Source organism: Protobothrops mucrosquamatus, unplaced genomic scaffold, assembly GCF_001527695.2.
Source record: "Protobothrops mucrosquamatus isolate PMUCROS unplaced genomic scaffold, P.Mucros_1.0 scaffold656, whole genome shotgun sequence".
Lineage (NCBI taxonomy): Eukaryota > Metazoa > Chordata > Lepidosauria > Squamata > Viperidae > Protobothrops > Protobothrops mucrosquamatus.
In genome coordinates, this window is record NW_015386945.1 from 303,156 (window position 1) to 319,604 (window position 16,449).

The 16,449-nt window shown below is 35.7% G+C and overlaps 1 protein-coding gene across 2 annotated transcripts in view; it reads left to right on the forward strand.

The window, feature by feature from the left end:
- MYO1B (myosin IB) overlaps positions 1 to 16,449 on the forward strand; it is a 110,134-nt gene that overhangs the window by 62,849 nt on the left and 30,836 nt on the right. For both annotated transcript variants that reach the window (XM_015817929.1, XM_015817930.1), the window contains exons 7-14: positions 5,651 to 5,749; positions 5,939 to 6,042; positions 9,112 to 9,259; positions 10,411 to 10,529; positions 10,749 to 10,835; positions 11,013 to 11,078; positions 13,928 to 14,032; positions 15,791 to 15,853. In XM_015817929.1, coding sequence (XP_015673415.1) covers positions 5,651 to 5,749; positions 5,939 to 6,042; positions 9,112 to 9,259; positions 10,411 to 10,529; positions 10,749 to 10,835; positions 11,013 to 11,078; positions 13,928 to 14,032; positions 15,791 to 15,853 — 791 coding nt within the window. The remainder of the gene's footprint in view (positions 1 to 5,650; positions 5,750 to 5,938; positions 6,043 to 9,111; positions 9,260 to 10,410; positions 10,530 to 10,748; positions 10,836 to 11,012; positions 11,079 to 13,927; positions 14,033 to 15,790; positions 15,854 to 16,449) is intronic.

Sequence of the window (16,449 nt, forward strand, 5' to 3'; positions counted from 1 at the left end):
TAGACTGTCAGTTGATGACTGAAAGAAATCTGTGTATGTTAGCTAGATAGTATTTGAACACATTTTAGTTTCTTTACTACTGCAAATCTTCATATACATTCTGAGTAAACATTTTGGGTTGTTTGTTTCTTATTTTCTCAGGGTGTCATATTTAACAGTTTGCCAGATAGGCCTAATCTAACCATTGATCAAATAAGCCCGGATATCGCAGCCACTTGAACTTGGCATTATCTAGTTTCCTACTTCTACTTTCTACTCTCTTGAAAATTTTCTCTGAAAGCAGTGCTGGGAATGTTCACTTTTGTGTGTATGAGACACATAACAGAACTATGCCTATTGCTAAGACTGGTTTAGTTCTGCATCTTTTGTTTAATTTTTTGAGAGTGGACATTTCCTTCTCAATTCTTATCACTGAGCTAGGGACAGCTTTAAACTTGATCCTTCTGGTAGTCTTATGTGCATACTCTTTGTGCACATAAATACTTTTAAAATTATCTCCTATGACGGTAAGCAGACTGCTGTATTTAGCAGTATTAATGTGTACCTGTGGGGGAGGGGAGAGTTTGCTAAAAAGAAAAGGAGAGTTCTTTTGTCCCTAACATTGAATCTGCAATATAACCATTAACAGAATAGTGCTTTTTGTCCATAATCCATTGTTAATCTCCCAAAGTCACAAGTAGCATCATGTTACAGGTTTTCCTCAACTTACAACCTTTGTTTAGTGACTGAAGTTACAAGTGTGCTGAAAAAAAAAAGACTTACAACCTCTCCTTGCATTTACAACCATCACAGCATCCACATGGTCAAAATTTGGCCACCTGGCGATTGGCATGTATTTATCATGGTTGCAGCATCCTGAAGTCATGTGATCACACCATTTGCGACCTTGCCAGCTAGCTTCTGACAAACAAAGTCAATGGGAGAAGCTGGATTTGCTTAGCAACCACAAGATTCACTTAATAACGGCACAAGAAGGCACGAGAAGTTGTAAAATTGGACACGATTCACCTAACAACTACCTTGCATAACAATTCTAGTCCCAATTGTGGTAGTAAGTTGAGGACTACCTGTATACCTTGGCATTTTTCAGATATGTGGACTTCAGCTCCCAGAATTTCCCAAATAGCATTCTGACTGGGGAATTCTGGAAGTTGAAGTCCACCCATCTGAAAATAGCTAAGGTTGAGAAACCCCGGATTAGAGCAAAGCAAATGTTGTCCCTGTCTTTAAAAAGAGAACAAAGGAGAATTCAAAGAATTGCAGACCAGTCTGCCAGACACCTACAGTATGTCTGGAGAGTGCAGATCTTAAAGTTATTTTAACTGTAAGGATCTTGAAAACAATGTTCATCAGGGGATTATGAAACTATTCTTATTTTTTATGGGACAACTTGGAAAAATGCTATAGGCATATATAGACACCAGCCTGAAGATGACAAATGTGACTTCGTCGAAACGTCGCCAAGACACTTCTAATTCTACGCGGGAGAAAACCCGAATAACTAAAGACCTACATACACCCGCGAAAACCTCAGAAAACATACATATATACATATATATGTATGTATGTATGTATGTGTGTGTGTGTGTGTGTTAAATTTGGATTGCTAACAAAGTTTATTTGATAGAGTGGTGTTCTGAGTGGCAAGATAGTTAAGAATAGGCTGGATGACATGAGAAGAATAGATATATCACTGCCTAAAATACGTAGAATACTCATTAACGGGGCCTCAACACATTAGAGGGGGATATCAAGTATGGTGCTATAAGTTAAGTCCTGGTCTATGTATTTCTGAGCATTTTTATTTGAAGTCTTACATGAAGAGGTCAAGGGAATGGCAAGATTTGCAGATGATGTAATTAGGTGAGATGGTTTTCTAGAAGACTAAAACAATTCAAAATGATCTTGATGAAATAGAGAAATGAGCTGAGAATAAGTTAACAGTTAAGTACAAAGGTATACATGTAATAATACATATTAAAATTGCCCAAGTACAGAATGGGAAATAACCTGGTTTGGTAATAATTACTGTGAAAAAAATAAGCCTTGCATTAATAGTTGATTATCAACTGAATATTAGTCAGTCGAGTGATATGACTGCCAAAAAGCTAAATGCACTTTGAGCTGGGATTAACAAAAGCATTGTTTCTAAATCATAGCCCCCTAAGCCAAGATCATTTTAAATAAAATACTCAGGCAAACAAAGTAGAGATCCATAGCTCTTCTTCACCTTCTCTGTTACTGCTTATTCATTTATCAAGTATTTTGGCATGCAAGATATGTGGAAGTCATTACTTGGTTTTATAGGGTACGTAAGTCACAAAAAGCTTTTTTAAATCCTAGAAATAACCATTTTGCTAGGAACCGTGACTATTTTCACTGCTGCAATTGCTACTTTTCCATTTCTCAGAATGTGGAATAGTAGGCAGAAGCAAAGTATAAGTGGTGGTGAGCTGCTGGAATAGCTGAAACCTGAGTGATACTGAATTCACATGTTCTACTTATATGAAACCTATTGCAGAGTGAGCTCTATGGAAGAGCAAGCTGCCAGCCACAACTATGAGAGAGCTATTATATTTATTCTGTATTTTCCAACCTTTTTTTATTATTTCCTTTCGTATGTGTGTGTGTGAGAGAGGGAGAGGGAGAGAGAGAGAGAGAGACAGAGAGAGAGAGAGAGAGAGAGAGAGAGAGATGCTTATGTCAAAATGCAATATAAAAATGCTATAGTCAAATGTTGCATGGTGGTTTGGCCAGTGAATCCAAAGATTTAAAATAGCTTAAGAAATCTGTACAATCTCTTGACATGTTTTCATACATGAAGGCACATCTGAAAGTGTCTTAATTTTAGATTGCCAAATAGCGTCTTTTCAATGACTTCCTTGTTTTGCTATGTAGAACAAGAGTTGCTTTCATTCCGAGTGTCCTTTGTAGAAAAGCTTGTGTATGCTTTGCTAATTGGAGCAGGTGACATAGAGACAAAAGAGTGCTGGTAATTTACTGAAATATTAATACGCTTCATTGTTCTTCTGTTTGTTCTGAATGTTAGTAAAGCATAACACAAAGCACTAGCTTGATGGAGACACACTCCTTCTGCAATATGTAAGTTGTGAGGGCAATTTTTTTTTTAGTAAATCTAAATTTAAAAGAATGGATAAAGACATAAGTGGTACATACAATAGATTTGTATGTGCCTAAGCTTATTTGGATAACATATTGCTGTATTCATTTTAATTAGTGCTGAACCTGAAGGCTTTCCCAAATAATCTAAAATAATTCTTTAAATGCAAAATGAAAATGAAACATATTTTGGCAAATTCTATTGTGAAACAGAGGAATGCCATAGAATACTTGGAGCAGGCTTTGATCACTGTATATTTAGTCACAGTGTTGGTATTTATTGAGAATTTGGACATTATTAGATTAAATATCTCCCCTAATCAACCTAGAGTTGAGAGGATTTATAGAGGGACGCTTACTCAGTGTAGGATTCATGAGACCATTTTGGACGCATGAACATCCAGTTTCTGTTTGAAGACATTTAGAGCAGAACTTATTACATCATTTGGTAACCTGACAAAGTAGTCAAGAAATTCACCTTGATGGATAGATCAGGTCTTCTTATAGTTTTGATCCACTGATTCTGGTCCTACCCTCTCCCCTTAATTGTTTTTTGTATACACTAAACTTACCCAGTTTTTTAACCATTCTTCATAGGGCTTGACTATCAAACACGTCATCAACTTGGTAACTTCCTCCACTCTCCTTTTGAACTATGGAGTCCAGAACTGGACACAGTACTTCAAATGAGGTCTAACCAAGTCAAACAGTTACTAGTTGTTATCTGGACTTTACGGTTTGGAAAATGCACATCGAGATAGCATTTGCCTTTTTATCAGCTTCATCACACAGCACCCTATTTTATCCTTACGTTTCACCTCTTTCCTACCTTTATGCAGAACTTTGCATTTCACCCTGTTGAAGACCATCCTGTTGATTTTAGTCCAATGCTCAAACCGTTTTGAATTTTCTCTTGCGTTTAAAGCAGGCACGTCCAACATTTTGGCTTACCTGGGCCACATTGAGTGAAGAGGAATTTTCTTGGGTTGCATATAAAATATATTTCGCTGAAAATCATATAATGATGTTAAAATTTATGATCTTGTGGATCTGCATTACTAGCTGTTCAGGGCCGCATGTGGCCCATGGGCCATGGGTTGGACACACCTGATTTAAAATAATAAGCCATCCTTCCCAATTTTCTGCCTTTTACAAGCTTTGTAAGTGTCCCCTCAACTCTCCCATCAAGATAATAGATGAAACTGATGAGCTGTACAGAGTCCAGGTACAGAGTGCTGTTGTATTCCACTTAATACAGGTAACCCTTGACTTAGGACCACAATGGAGCCCAGAATTTCGGTTGTAAGCCATTGTGATTGTAATTTGAGGCAGACCACTTGAACAAACTCAGTTTTATAATGATATTTACTGTGGATATAAGGCAAGTTACCAGTCATAAAGTGAACCTTGAACATGATGCAAAGACATTATTTGCTTGAAATGGCAAAAAATGCCAGAAACGGGGGGGGGGGGAAATATTGCAAATCAGGGTCACATGACTTTGGGACACTGCAACTGGTTGTAAATGTGAGCCTGTTGCCAAGCACCTAAAAAGCAATTTTGTGACCATAGGGCAGGGGGCGGCAGTATAACTTCAAGGATAGGCCATTAGTAACTTTTTAAAAGTGTGTCATAACTTCAAATGGTCATCAAACGACTAGTCATAAATTGAGGACTACCTGTACTTTTCACCAGGCTGAACTGGAGCCATTAAAGGCAGTCTTGGCACAATTGTATGATTCTATCTATGAAGTGATTCTGTAATTCTAATACATCAAGGGTGTCAAACTGCCGGCCCGCGGGCCGGACGCATCATGCGGAAGCCACGCCCACCCCATTGCCGGCAATGGCAAAACCGTCCCAATACGTTGCGCGACGTCACGTGACGTTGCGAGTTTGACATGTCTGTAATACATTGTTCTTGACGTCAATATTAGTTGGAACTATCTCATGCTAGAGTAGGATATGTAGAGATTCATTTTGATTTTAGACTTCCTCAGTACATAAGTAACATTTCTTATTTTATAACTGACTGCCCTGTTTAATTGAAGTTTTATTAAACAGGTAGATGAATACGTGCATAGAAAGGTGAAAGCAGTATAATAGCTAAGGCAGTCTTCTAATCTGATGCCTTCTGGATTTGTTTGACTAACCTCCATAACTGAGTGGGAAAGTCTGGTTTAGAATGCCAAGTTAGATTAGTATGTAACTTAACTTTCCCTAAATTAAATTTCCCTACTGTGGCATGCAATTCACTAGAGAGACATTAAGAAATTAAGACACTATCAGCCTAATCAAGCTCACAGGAATGCTGTGAGTATGCAGGAATGCAGTGGAATGTGTTTCTTAGAAAAAAAGCAGGACATCACATAACCAAAATATCCATTATCTTAATTATAAGTTAGTGTGTATGTCTGTTCCAGATATTACTTGCCTTTCTGAATGTTCTATTAAATTGTAACAGTGTTTGATTTTTTTAAAAAAAAGGAAACTATAGAAAAGATAAATAATTATTTAAATATAATTTTAGATCTCTTGGAAAAGTCCCGTGTTGTTAAACAGCCCAGAGGTGAAAGAAATTTCCATATTTTCTATCAAATTCTGTCTGGAGGATCAGAAGATTTGCTCAGTAAGTACAATTTTGGAGAATATTGAAGTTACAACTGCATATGGAACTAGATAATTTATTTCAAGCTGGCATAACTAATGTTGGTATTCTGTGCATTTTTTATTTAAATCCACACAAGACTGTCATTGCTACTATATAAAAGCAATAATATGAATTTGCTAGTAAAAAGATATATTTTAATTTTAACAGAAAAACTTAAGTTGGAGATGGACTTCAGTCGATACAATTACTTGGGTCTGGGCTCTGCAAAAGTAAATGGAGTAGATGATGCTTCAAACTTCAGAACTGTTAAGGTAAGGATTCATGCCTTTCTGCTACATTCAGTATTGGATTAATTATTGTTTTTTACAAATACAGGTAGTCTAGAATAGAATAGAGCTGGAAGAGACCTTGGAGGTCTTCTAATCCAGCCCCCTGCTCAAGCAGGAGAACCTATACCATTTCAGACAAGTCCCTGTCTAGCCCCTTCTTAAAAATCTCCAGTGATGGAGCGCCCACTATTTCTGGAGGCAAGGTGTTCCACTGGTTAATTGTCCTCACTGTCAGGCAGTTTCTCCTTAATTCCAGGTTGCTTCTTTCTGATCAGTTTCTAACCATTGTTTCTTGTCCTGCCCTCTGGTGCTTTGGAGAATAACATGAGCCCCTCTCCTTTGTGGCAGCCCCTCAAATACTGGAACACTGCTATCATGTCTCCTCTATTTCTTCTTTTCTTTAGACTAGCCAAACCCAAGTCCCGCAGCTGTTCTTCTTATGTTTTAGTCTCCAGGCCTTTGATCATCTTAGTTGCTCTTCTCTGAATTTTTTCCAAACTCTCAACATCTTTTTTGTGATATGGTGACCAAAATTGGCTGCAGTATTCCAGGTGTGGTCTTACTAGGGTTTTATAAAGCGGTACTAATACCTCACGTGATCTTGATTCTATGCCTCTGTTTATACAACCCAGGATTGAATTAGCTTTTTTGGCAGCAGCTGCACACTGCTGGCTCATAGTCAAGTGATCGTCCACTAGGACTCCAAGGTCCCTCTCACAGTTGCTGTTTTTAAGCCAGGTCTCGCCTAATCTGTACTTGTACCTTTGATTTTTCCTGCCTAAATGTAAAACTTTGCTTTTCTCCACATTGAAACTCATTTTGTTGGATAGGGCCCATTGTTCAAGTTTGTCAAGATCTTTTTAGATCCTGAGTTTGTCTTCTGGGGTGTCGGCTACTCCTGCCAGTTTGGTGTCATCTGCAAATTTGATGAGTTCCCTTTCAATTCCCTCATCTAAGTCATTGATGAAGATATTGAAGAGTATTGGGCCTAAGACAGAACCTTGTGGTACCCCACTGCTTACTTCTCTCCATGTGGATGTAGTGCCATTGAGGACTACTCGTTGAGTACGGTTTGCCAGTCAGCTACAGATCCATCTGGTGGTGATGTTGTCTATTCCACCTTTTTCTAGCTTACCAAGAAGTAGGTTGTGGTCTACTTTATCAAATGCCTTACTGAAATCTAAGTCTAGTCCCCAACTTATGACCACAATTGAGCCCAAAATTTCTGTTGTTAAGTGAGACATTTGTTAAGTGAGTTTGGCCCCATTTTACAACCTTTCTCGCCTCAGTTGTTAAGTGAATCACTACAGGTGTTAAAATAGTAACACGGTGGTAAAATGAATCTGGCTTCCCCATTGGCTTTGCTTCTCAGAAGATAGCAAAAAGTGATCATATGACCCGAACTACAACCGTCATAAATATGAGTTAGTTGCCAAGCATCTGAATTTTAATCATGTGACTATGGGGATACTGCAACCGTCATAAGTGTGAAAAATGGTCATAAGTCCCTTTTTTCAATGCTGTTGTAACTTTGAACAGTCATTAAATAAACTGTTGGAAGTTGAGGACTACCTGTAACTCAAGGTAGCGAACATATCCAACATACTTTCCTCCTACTATTTTCCCCACAACAACCCTGGGAGGTGAGTTGATTGAGAAACAGTGACTGGCGCAAGGTCACCCAGCTGGCTTCCATGCCTAAGGTTGAACTAGAATTCCGGGTCTCCCAGTTTCTAGCCTGGTACCTTAATCACTAAACCAAACTAGTCTATTCTTGCAACTAATGATGAGATCTGTTTGACATTCATTCAAGCAGATGGGAATATTACAGGTGGAATTGAGATGGCCTACTCTTTGGCATTGATCAGTGATGAATACACATGGCCTCCAGGTTCTCTTCCACCTCTGAGTCTATCAACCTCCTTTATTTTTACAGCATTTCTTATGACTTCTAGCCAGCCAGAATAAATAATCTCCCTCTTGCTAGCCTGATTGTGTTGAAATGCCATGGATCAGGAGCATAAAACTATGAGAATGAAAATCAGTTGTGGATGCTACATTTTAAAATCTCCCTGCTTTCATATATTTTATTCAGATCCTAAATGAAAGTTAACATCAGCTAAGAGTAGTTAGATTGTAACAGATGTACTCAGATTAGGAATGTTTGACTGTTCTTAATAATTTTTCTATTGAAAATGCGTTACTACATTGATTTATTGAATATAGAAGGGATCTATACTTATAAATATATTCACATTTTTTAAAAAAAGAAACCAAACAGTAATTAAAACATTTAACTGTGAATTAAATACCTGTAATACATGTAGGTTAAATAAAATTCTAGGGTGACTATAATATGAGAGCCATTTGGGCCAGCTGAGAGATATAAATTTGAATCTTAGCTCTCTAAATAAAAATCTTGTGTGAATTTAAAAAAAACTCCTGTAATCTATGCACCTCTTTCCTTATGTTCCTATTTATACTCTAAAGCAGGCATGTCAAACTTGTGATGTCGCGCTATGTATTGTGACTTTTTCCCCATTGCTGGCAATGGGGTGGACGTGGTTTCAGCGTGATGCCTCCAGCCCGTGGGCCGGCAGTTTGACATGCCTGCTCTAAAGCCTTGTCCTACTTGTCTTCTCATGCTGAAGCTGCCCCCTGGAAGCAAGACTTTCCAATATTAGCCTTATTTTTTACATTCTGTTCTATAAGGTGTACCTAGTACCATCCTTACTGTTCTTTCAGTGCCAGGCAAGGGTGCTTTTAATGCACTAAGACCTTTTCATAATGTGCTAATACTGCCTTGATTTTTAACTTACCATTGCTTTTACTTTCTGTTTCTGCTTTAATGTTTATCTTGATTTTATTTTGTACTGTTCTTATACAAATATTTCACTGTATGCTTTTATTAATGAAAATGAGGTAGAAATGTAAATATATACTACTTAGTTGGCTGTGAAAATAAAATAAATTGGGTGCAGTGGGAGACAACTACCAGGAAGGAGGAAAAGGTGAAAATGTAATAAATAAAACATGATTTCCGTCTTCTAGAATGCAATGCAGATCGTGGGATTTATGGACCATGAAATCCAGTCAGTATTTGAAGTTGTTGCTGCTGTTTTAAAACTGGGAAACATTGAATTTAAACCAGAATCTCGTGTGAATGGATTAGATGAAAGTAAAATCAAAGATAAAAATGGTAATTCAAATTATAGAGTTTAATTGATTAATGTTTATCTTCTCTTCATTAGCTTACAGTACTACCTATTTTTGGGCTTCTTTCTAAATCTATTAATTTCAAGGTTAACGACAGAATTTTTATTGCAGAATCATTATTAGTATATTAAGTATTTTTCTGTCAGTTTGAAATTGTTCAGAATTCTTTATCAGACAAGATTCTTTTTAAAAAAATTTCTTACATACTATTGTTCAAGTTCATTGAAGGTCTTCTCGCATGTACTGTATTTAGTATGTAGAAGATAAGAATGTACAAAATAAAAACCACATTTTCTTATACAACATAACCTTTTTCCACTTTATCCAGTCTTAAAATTACTGACTTAATTTTAACTATTTAATGGACTTCAGCACTATCTGATATTGGAAACGATACAAAAGTCTTGAACTACTGCACTTTATGCACTCAAGAATGAAAGAAAAATAGATTGGACAGAAAAACAAAGGCTGGATAACATTGTAGTCACAGAGTTTGAATTTAATAATAATGTCTTAAAATGGAATAAGGGATGGAATGAAACATTCGGATTAGACTCTTTCAGATCCTTGGGGTTTTTTTAATTTGCATCTTGTCCTCTATCTAGAAGTGCTGGGATGAAGCAACAATAAATTTAGCATGTTTGTTAAAAATATAGCGTTCAATTTTCACTCAAAAGTATTTTCATCCTTGGTAGGTAGAAAGTAGCTAAAGTAGGTAGTTTTTGTATTTAAAAAAGCTACAGATAATTTTAGATGGCATGGCAGATATTTAAAAATACATTTTAGAAAGGAAATCAGTAAAAACTACACTTGTGTGCAAAGCCAAGCATCCCTTGTCAAATTGTATGTTTCAGTGAATCACTAGGTAAACAGAAGGCAACACACCCTCTACAATGGTATAAAGTTAGATACAACATCATTCTGCAAATTTGAGTGCATGCTTACTATTTCTATGCAGTTGTTTGCAGAGTCAAAATAAGGAAATAAAGAATAAGAGAGGTGAAGCTGTTTTGCCTAGCCAGTTGCTAGAAGAAAGTACTGTTCAAGTGAATGAATATTTTCTCTCTCTTGGAAACACAATAAAACTCACCTTAAACTGTGTATGCTTCAAGTTATGATTCTTCTTTTCCACAGAGCTTAAAGAAATATGCGAGTTGACGGGCATTGATCAGTCAATTCTGGAAAGAGCTTTTAGCTTCCGCACTGTTGAAGCCAAACAGGAGAAAGTATCTACAACTTTAAATGTAGCTCAGGTAATGCCAGATGCTTATAGTAGTAAGTTCTTTTTTTTTTCTTTCAGTAACAGATACTGCAAAAAAGGCTTAGGCTAGTATTTTTTTAAAGACTTTCTCTAAAGCACATTTGCAGACCGTGAGTGGCTATTGATTCTGGTCACCTTCTGCTGTGCCAATACCAGAAAACATTTTAATCAAGCTTAAATGTTTTTGATTCTTGTTTTCTTTTTTAATTAGGCCTATTATGCTCGGGATGCTCTGGCAAAGAATCTTTACAGCAGACTGTTTTGTTGGCTTGTTACCAGAATCAATGAAAGCATTAAGGTATGGTTCATCAAATTGCAATAAAATTGCAATGGTAGCAGATAAAATGAACGATCATTTATTTTTGCATATAGGCAATATGTATGTCACGTAATACTTTTTTTTAACTTACAGTACTTTTTATTTATCTGTCTTACTGCCATCTATTATTAAACATGAAAATAATTTTTTCCACAGGCACAGTCCAAAGTAAGAAAGAAAGTAATGGGAGTTTTGGACATCTATGGCTTTGAAATTTTTGAGGTATTTTCTTTACTTCAAACTAATTAGCAAAATATATAATTATTTACTTATTTGTACCCCCCCCCATCTTTAAAAAAAGGTTTTAAAATAAGCATATAAGGTCAGGAATTAATTAACATAAGGGGGAAAATCTCAGTAAATCATGATTGGTTAAACTGTTTGGGATGAAACACGTTAAATTTTGACCAGATATACATTCAGATTAAATTTTAAAAAATTGGCAAACAAAAATGTTGCTGCTAGCAAACGTAAGGCATATATTGAAGCTCATTTGCATTATAAGTCACTCCCCTTTGGTTGTATTTACTCCTTTATTGGGTGAGATGGAAGAGAGAATACTGCCAAGACATTTTGAAACACCCAAATAATTAATTGGCAAATTGTTTAATTTTTTTTAATTGAAGAATCATTTCTCTTCAATAATTCCTCAGGTAAGTTTAGATATTTGTTGCATGCATCATGTTTGCTTAGAAGCCATTCCTGGATAAACCTTTGTATACATAAGGATCATGTGACTTCTATGACTGAAAAAGTTGTCTGTGTATTCAAAACAGATTATACTTGTTTTAATAAGGTTAAAGGGTAAATCTAAGATACTTGCTGAGAGCATGCTAAATACAGAACTATAATGATTTTCCAATTAGTACAATGCATTCAGAAAGTATTCAGACCCCCTTTACTCTGGTCAATTTTGTTATGCTGCAGCCTGATTCTACAGTTGTTAGAATTCATTTGTTTCTCATTAATCTCCACTCAGTACCCCATAATGACAAAGTGAAAAGAAAATTTTAGAAATGTCTGTAAATTTATTTTTTAAAAAAACCTGAAATATCACATTGGCGTAAGTATTCAGACCCTTTACTCAGTACTTTGTTGAAGCACCTTTGGCAGCAATTACAGCCTCAAGTCTTTTGGGGCATGATGTGACAAACTTTGCACACCTAAAGTGGGAGATTTTCTGCCATTCTTCCTTGCAAATCCTCTCACGCTCAGTCAGGCTGGATGGCTATGGTCAGCAGACAGACATTTTCAGGTCCCTCCAAAGATGTTCAATAGGGTTCAAGTCGGGCTCTGGCTTGGCCACTCTAGGATATTCACAGAGTTGACCCTAAGCACTCCTATGTTGTCTTGGCTGTGTGCTTAGGATTATTGTCATGTTGGAATGTGAACCTTCGGCCAAGTCTGAGGTCCTGAGCTCTGTGGAAAAGGTTTTCATTGAGGATATCCCTGTACTTTGCTCCATTCAGCTTTCCTTCAACCCTGACCAGTCTCCCAGTCTCTGCTGCTGAAAAACACCCCCACAGCATGATGCTGCCACCACCATGCTTCACTGTTGGGATGATATTGGGCAGGTGATGAGCGGTGCCTGGTTTCCTCCAGACACAACGTTTAGAATTGAGGCCAAACAGTTCAATCTTGGTTTCATCAGACCAGACAATCTTGTTCCTCACTGTCTGAGAGTCCTTCAGGTGCACGGGGATAGCGCAACAGCGTCAGATTTGAGGACCAATCATAAGTCTCCTCATTCAGCACCATTGTAACTACAAAAGGTTGTTGAACGAGTGGTTGCCAAGCGAGGATTACCTGTACATGTGCAATATGTTGTAAAGGGCTCTTATTTTTCTTTTTCTTTTTTAAATCTTGAATAAGACAAAGCATTAGATATGAAATGTCAATTTTATAATTGCTTCACTTAGTGATGGAAATTCTAGTTCCAATTTCCATCGTAACTCAAGGACTACCTGTAGCTTTCTCTTAAAATTAAGGAAATACTTAGCTTGAAGAAACAATGCACCTTACTATTCTCAGTAGGGTGATGCCGATTTAATTAAATTCACTGCAGGTTCTTTATGTTAGAAATAATTAGTTTTAGTTATGTGAATGTTTTCATGTTCCTTTAAAAAAAACATTGGCGGTTCCTTGCTGAATGCTATTACTATTTAGAGTTGCAGGTTTATATGATTCTTATCCAATTCACTTTACATCCATTTTATTTAAATGAAAGCAGTGGAAAAAATCTATGATACTTATATATAATACTTTACCCTGAATAAAGAATGCATTATTAATGCATTATTAATATAGGGATCCATATTTTTCAGATCTATCCATCTTCTTTGGAAGATAAATGTATGCTTCAGTTTTCTTTTTTGTGACAGTTTTTCCAATTGTGCTTCTAACTTAGAAAATTGAAAATTACTATCTATGAACTGTGTTAACAACTTACATAGCCATAGCTGCCATTTGGAGGAACAGCAATTCTTTGCTTAATAATGAAAATATTCTACTGTCTTTTTATATGACTGTAAAGACTTGGTCTTGTCATTGTATTTGGAGATTGTGTGTGCAGAAAAACCTGTATAGTATTGATTACTGTTGGAGGTTCTTGTTGTAGCTCGACTATTGTATTGTTAATTTTTTATATTGTTTTTATATATGGTTCTTGTATTATTTTTTGTTTTAGATGGTTTTATTGCTGCAAAGCCATCCAGAGTCATGTTTTTGAGATAGGTTATGTAAATTAAAATAATATTTACAGTTATTTATTTATTATGTCCCCTGTTGTGTTTTTTTGCAGTGTGTTACTTGTGCTGGTCTTAAGAGATATTGGTTTCTTCAGACAAGTAAAAAAAAAACCCTCTTAAATCTTAAGTTGTGTTTTGTTACCAATACCAAAAAGAAAGTGATTATATGTGTAACTGAAACCCACCGGGCAATATTCAGAATAAATTGATATGATATGATTATCATGAGATAATAAATTATAAAATTGGCTTGCAGGCTGTACGTCTTTTGATTTATAACTCTTCCAAGTGTGATTAATGACACTTTTTTCTTTTATTGGATAGGATAACAGTTTTGAACAGTTTATTATTAACTACTGCAATGAGAAACTGCAGCAGATCTTCATTGAGCTTACTCTAAAGGAGGAGCAAGAAGAATATATACGAGAGGTAATAAATTTGTTTCCTATGTAACTTCTCATTCCTACCATAACCAGCTTCCTCTATTTGTCTTTATTAACTTCTGGAAAAGTTGTTCCTTTCCAATCTTGTAAGATTTGAAATTATTCCATTATACTGACAGCTGTTAATGAATCATAAGGGTTACCTCTGAAACAAAATTAATGATCCAAAAGGCACAAATGAAAATTGTAAGGGTTGGCAAAAGGTTTGTTGAAGTTCAAGAATTAGCAAAGCATTAGATTATACTGGAAGCATAGATGGGAACATCCAGAATATTGCATAGGTAATATAAAATGTGTTTTGGTGATGCTCGGTACTACACAGGACTTGATTGATGACATTAGAAAAATTAGCCACTACCAAACTGTAATCTATTCCATTCTGATGGAGTCATTTAAAGTGAGCATCTGTCCTGAAGATGAAGGTTAAAGGCAGACAAATCTCAGGGGTTTGTGAGGTGAAACAGTCATTTCCTTAGAAACACTCTCAAGATGTGCAAAGTGTTTATTGACCTAAGGCTTTGCACTGAAGGAATTTGGATCTGTTTCAATTAAGTGCATGGGAAATTGACACAGATTGAGGAATGGAATGGAAAACACATCTGGCAGTTATTCAATAATACTCAGTTTGGTTTAGCAGCATTAGCATTTTCCGCATTTGTAACAAATATAAAACTCCCATCTGAGGCTTCTGAGGCTCCAAAAGAATAATTGTGATTGGGAGAGAGAGGATGCAAAAACAACATCCCAAAAACTCTTTCTTTCCCTTTTTTGAGACATATACGCTTTTATCAGAAGATTTAAAATAATTTTAATTGCCATTTTTTTTCAGAAAGAATATATAAATAGAGGTTTATCTAACGATAGCAATTGTTTTCTTTACATCTTCTTCTTGTTGTGAACCCTTTAATTTCATATAATCTAAAAATTAAAGAGCATTAGCACCTAATGCTAATAAGGAAAAAGTACATTGAAATGCCCTTACAATCTTAATTTGCAGTAGTAGTTTCCTTAGGATTTAGAAAAACTGGGTATTCTAGGCCATGACAATTTACTAAAACGTGCTTGAATTAAGGCAAGCAGTGGATTTTTTAAAGAAGCCAGATATTGCTACTCTTCTTTCTATACCTAAAAGAATTCTACTACATGATTAACTATTGAGAAGAGAATATAAGGCAGTCATAGTATCCCTCCGCAGTTTTAGAATCTCTGTTTTAGTAAATTAAATTGTCTGGATTTATAATCCAGAAAATAGTTTGTCTTCTATGGCTGTTTAAGTAAGGTTTATGTATTGTCAGCTTTAAATATCTTACTACCTTATATACTCTATTTTACTTAAATCATGTCATATCCCTTGATGGTATTGCATAACAGTGACATATTCCAGGCTGGAGAGCATGGAATAAGAAAGGGAAGCATATTGAACAGAGACCTATGCAATTATTTTTAGATTAGTTCAAGAGTATTCTTTAGGAATACTCAGGGAGTATAGTACAAAGCTAATTTTAATGTTTTTCAGAGTCTTTAATTGCATAAGGAAAAAATAAACATAATGGTGGAGAACCACTCAGTTACAGATATCCAATAATTTTTGTTATATACATTTTGACTAAGTGTTAGCTTTTGGTTATGTTAGTTCTATTGAACGTGGTAGAGCTGTGCATAGTTGGGGAACCTATATATTTGTGGTGTTGTTAAAAATTATCTGGCTATATTTTTTCTCAGCTTTTCAACCTTATTTTTATAGGGTATTGAATGGACTCACATTGAATACTTCAACAATGCTATAATTTGTGATCTTATAGAGAATGTAAGTCTTCCATGCAAAATTCATTTGAATTGATTTGTTGTTTATTGTATCTGTGTTTAATTTTTTTCTTTTTATAAAAAATTCAGCTGGCAGTGAATGGTATCGCTCATATACTACTGTTTGCACTTTTATTTACTTTGATACACAAAAAGTAGAAAGGAAAGAAATACAGGAAGGGAAAAAAGAAAACTTATATCAGAGGTATAGAAAGTTTTTAAGCAAGGCATTAAACCTTGATCCATTAATTAAGTGATGTATTTTGCCTTGCAACATATATATATATATAGTACCATTTGCTTAATAATGTCATTACTGAGCATATACGTTTTCTGAACTGTTATGTTACTTAGTGAATAACTGAATCTGAATCTGTCCTATCCATGTCCTTGTTTCTTATACATGTTATACAGTACATGTTCTTGAAATCTCTTGAGAATTTGCAGAACAGGGGTCCTTAGCCGATTCATTAAGTGTGAATCAGCTTTAAAATCAGCTTCAACCAGTGGAAAGTTTTTTGTCTTGACAGTCAGATAGAATGATTCATATTGGAATCAGTGTTGTTGTTATTGCATATCCTTTATTTAAATCTCCATGTG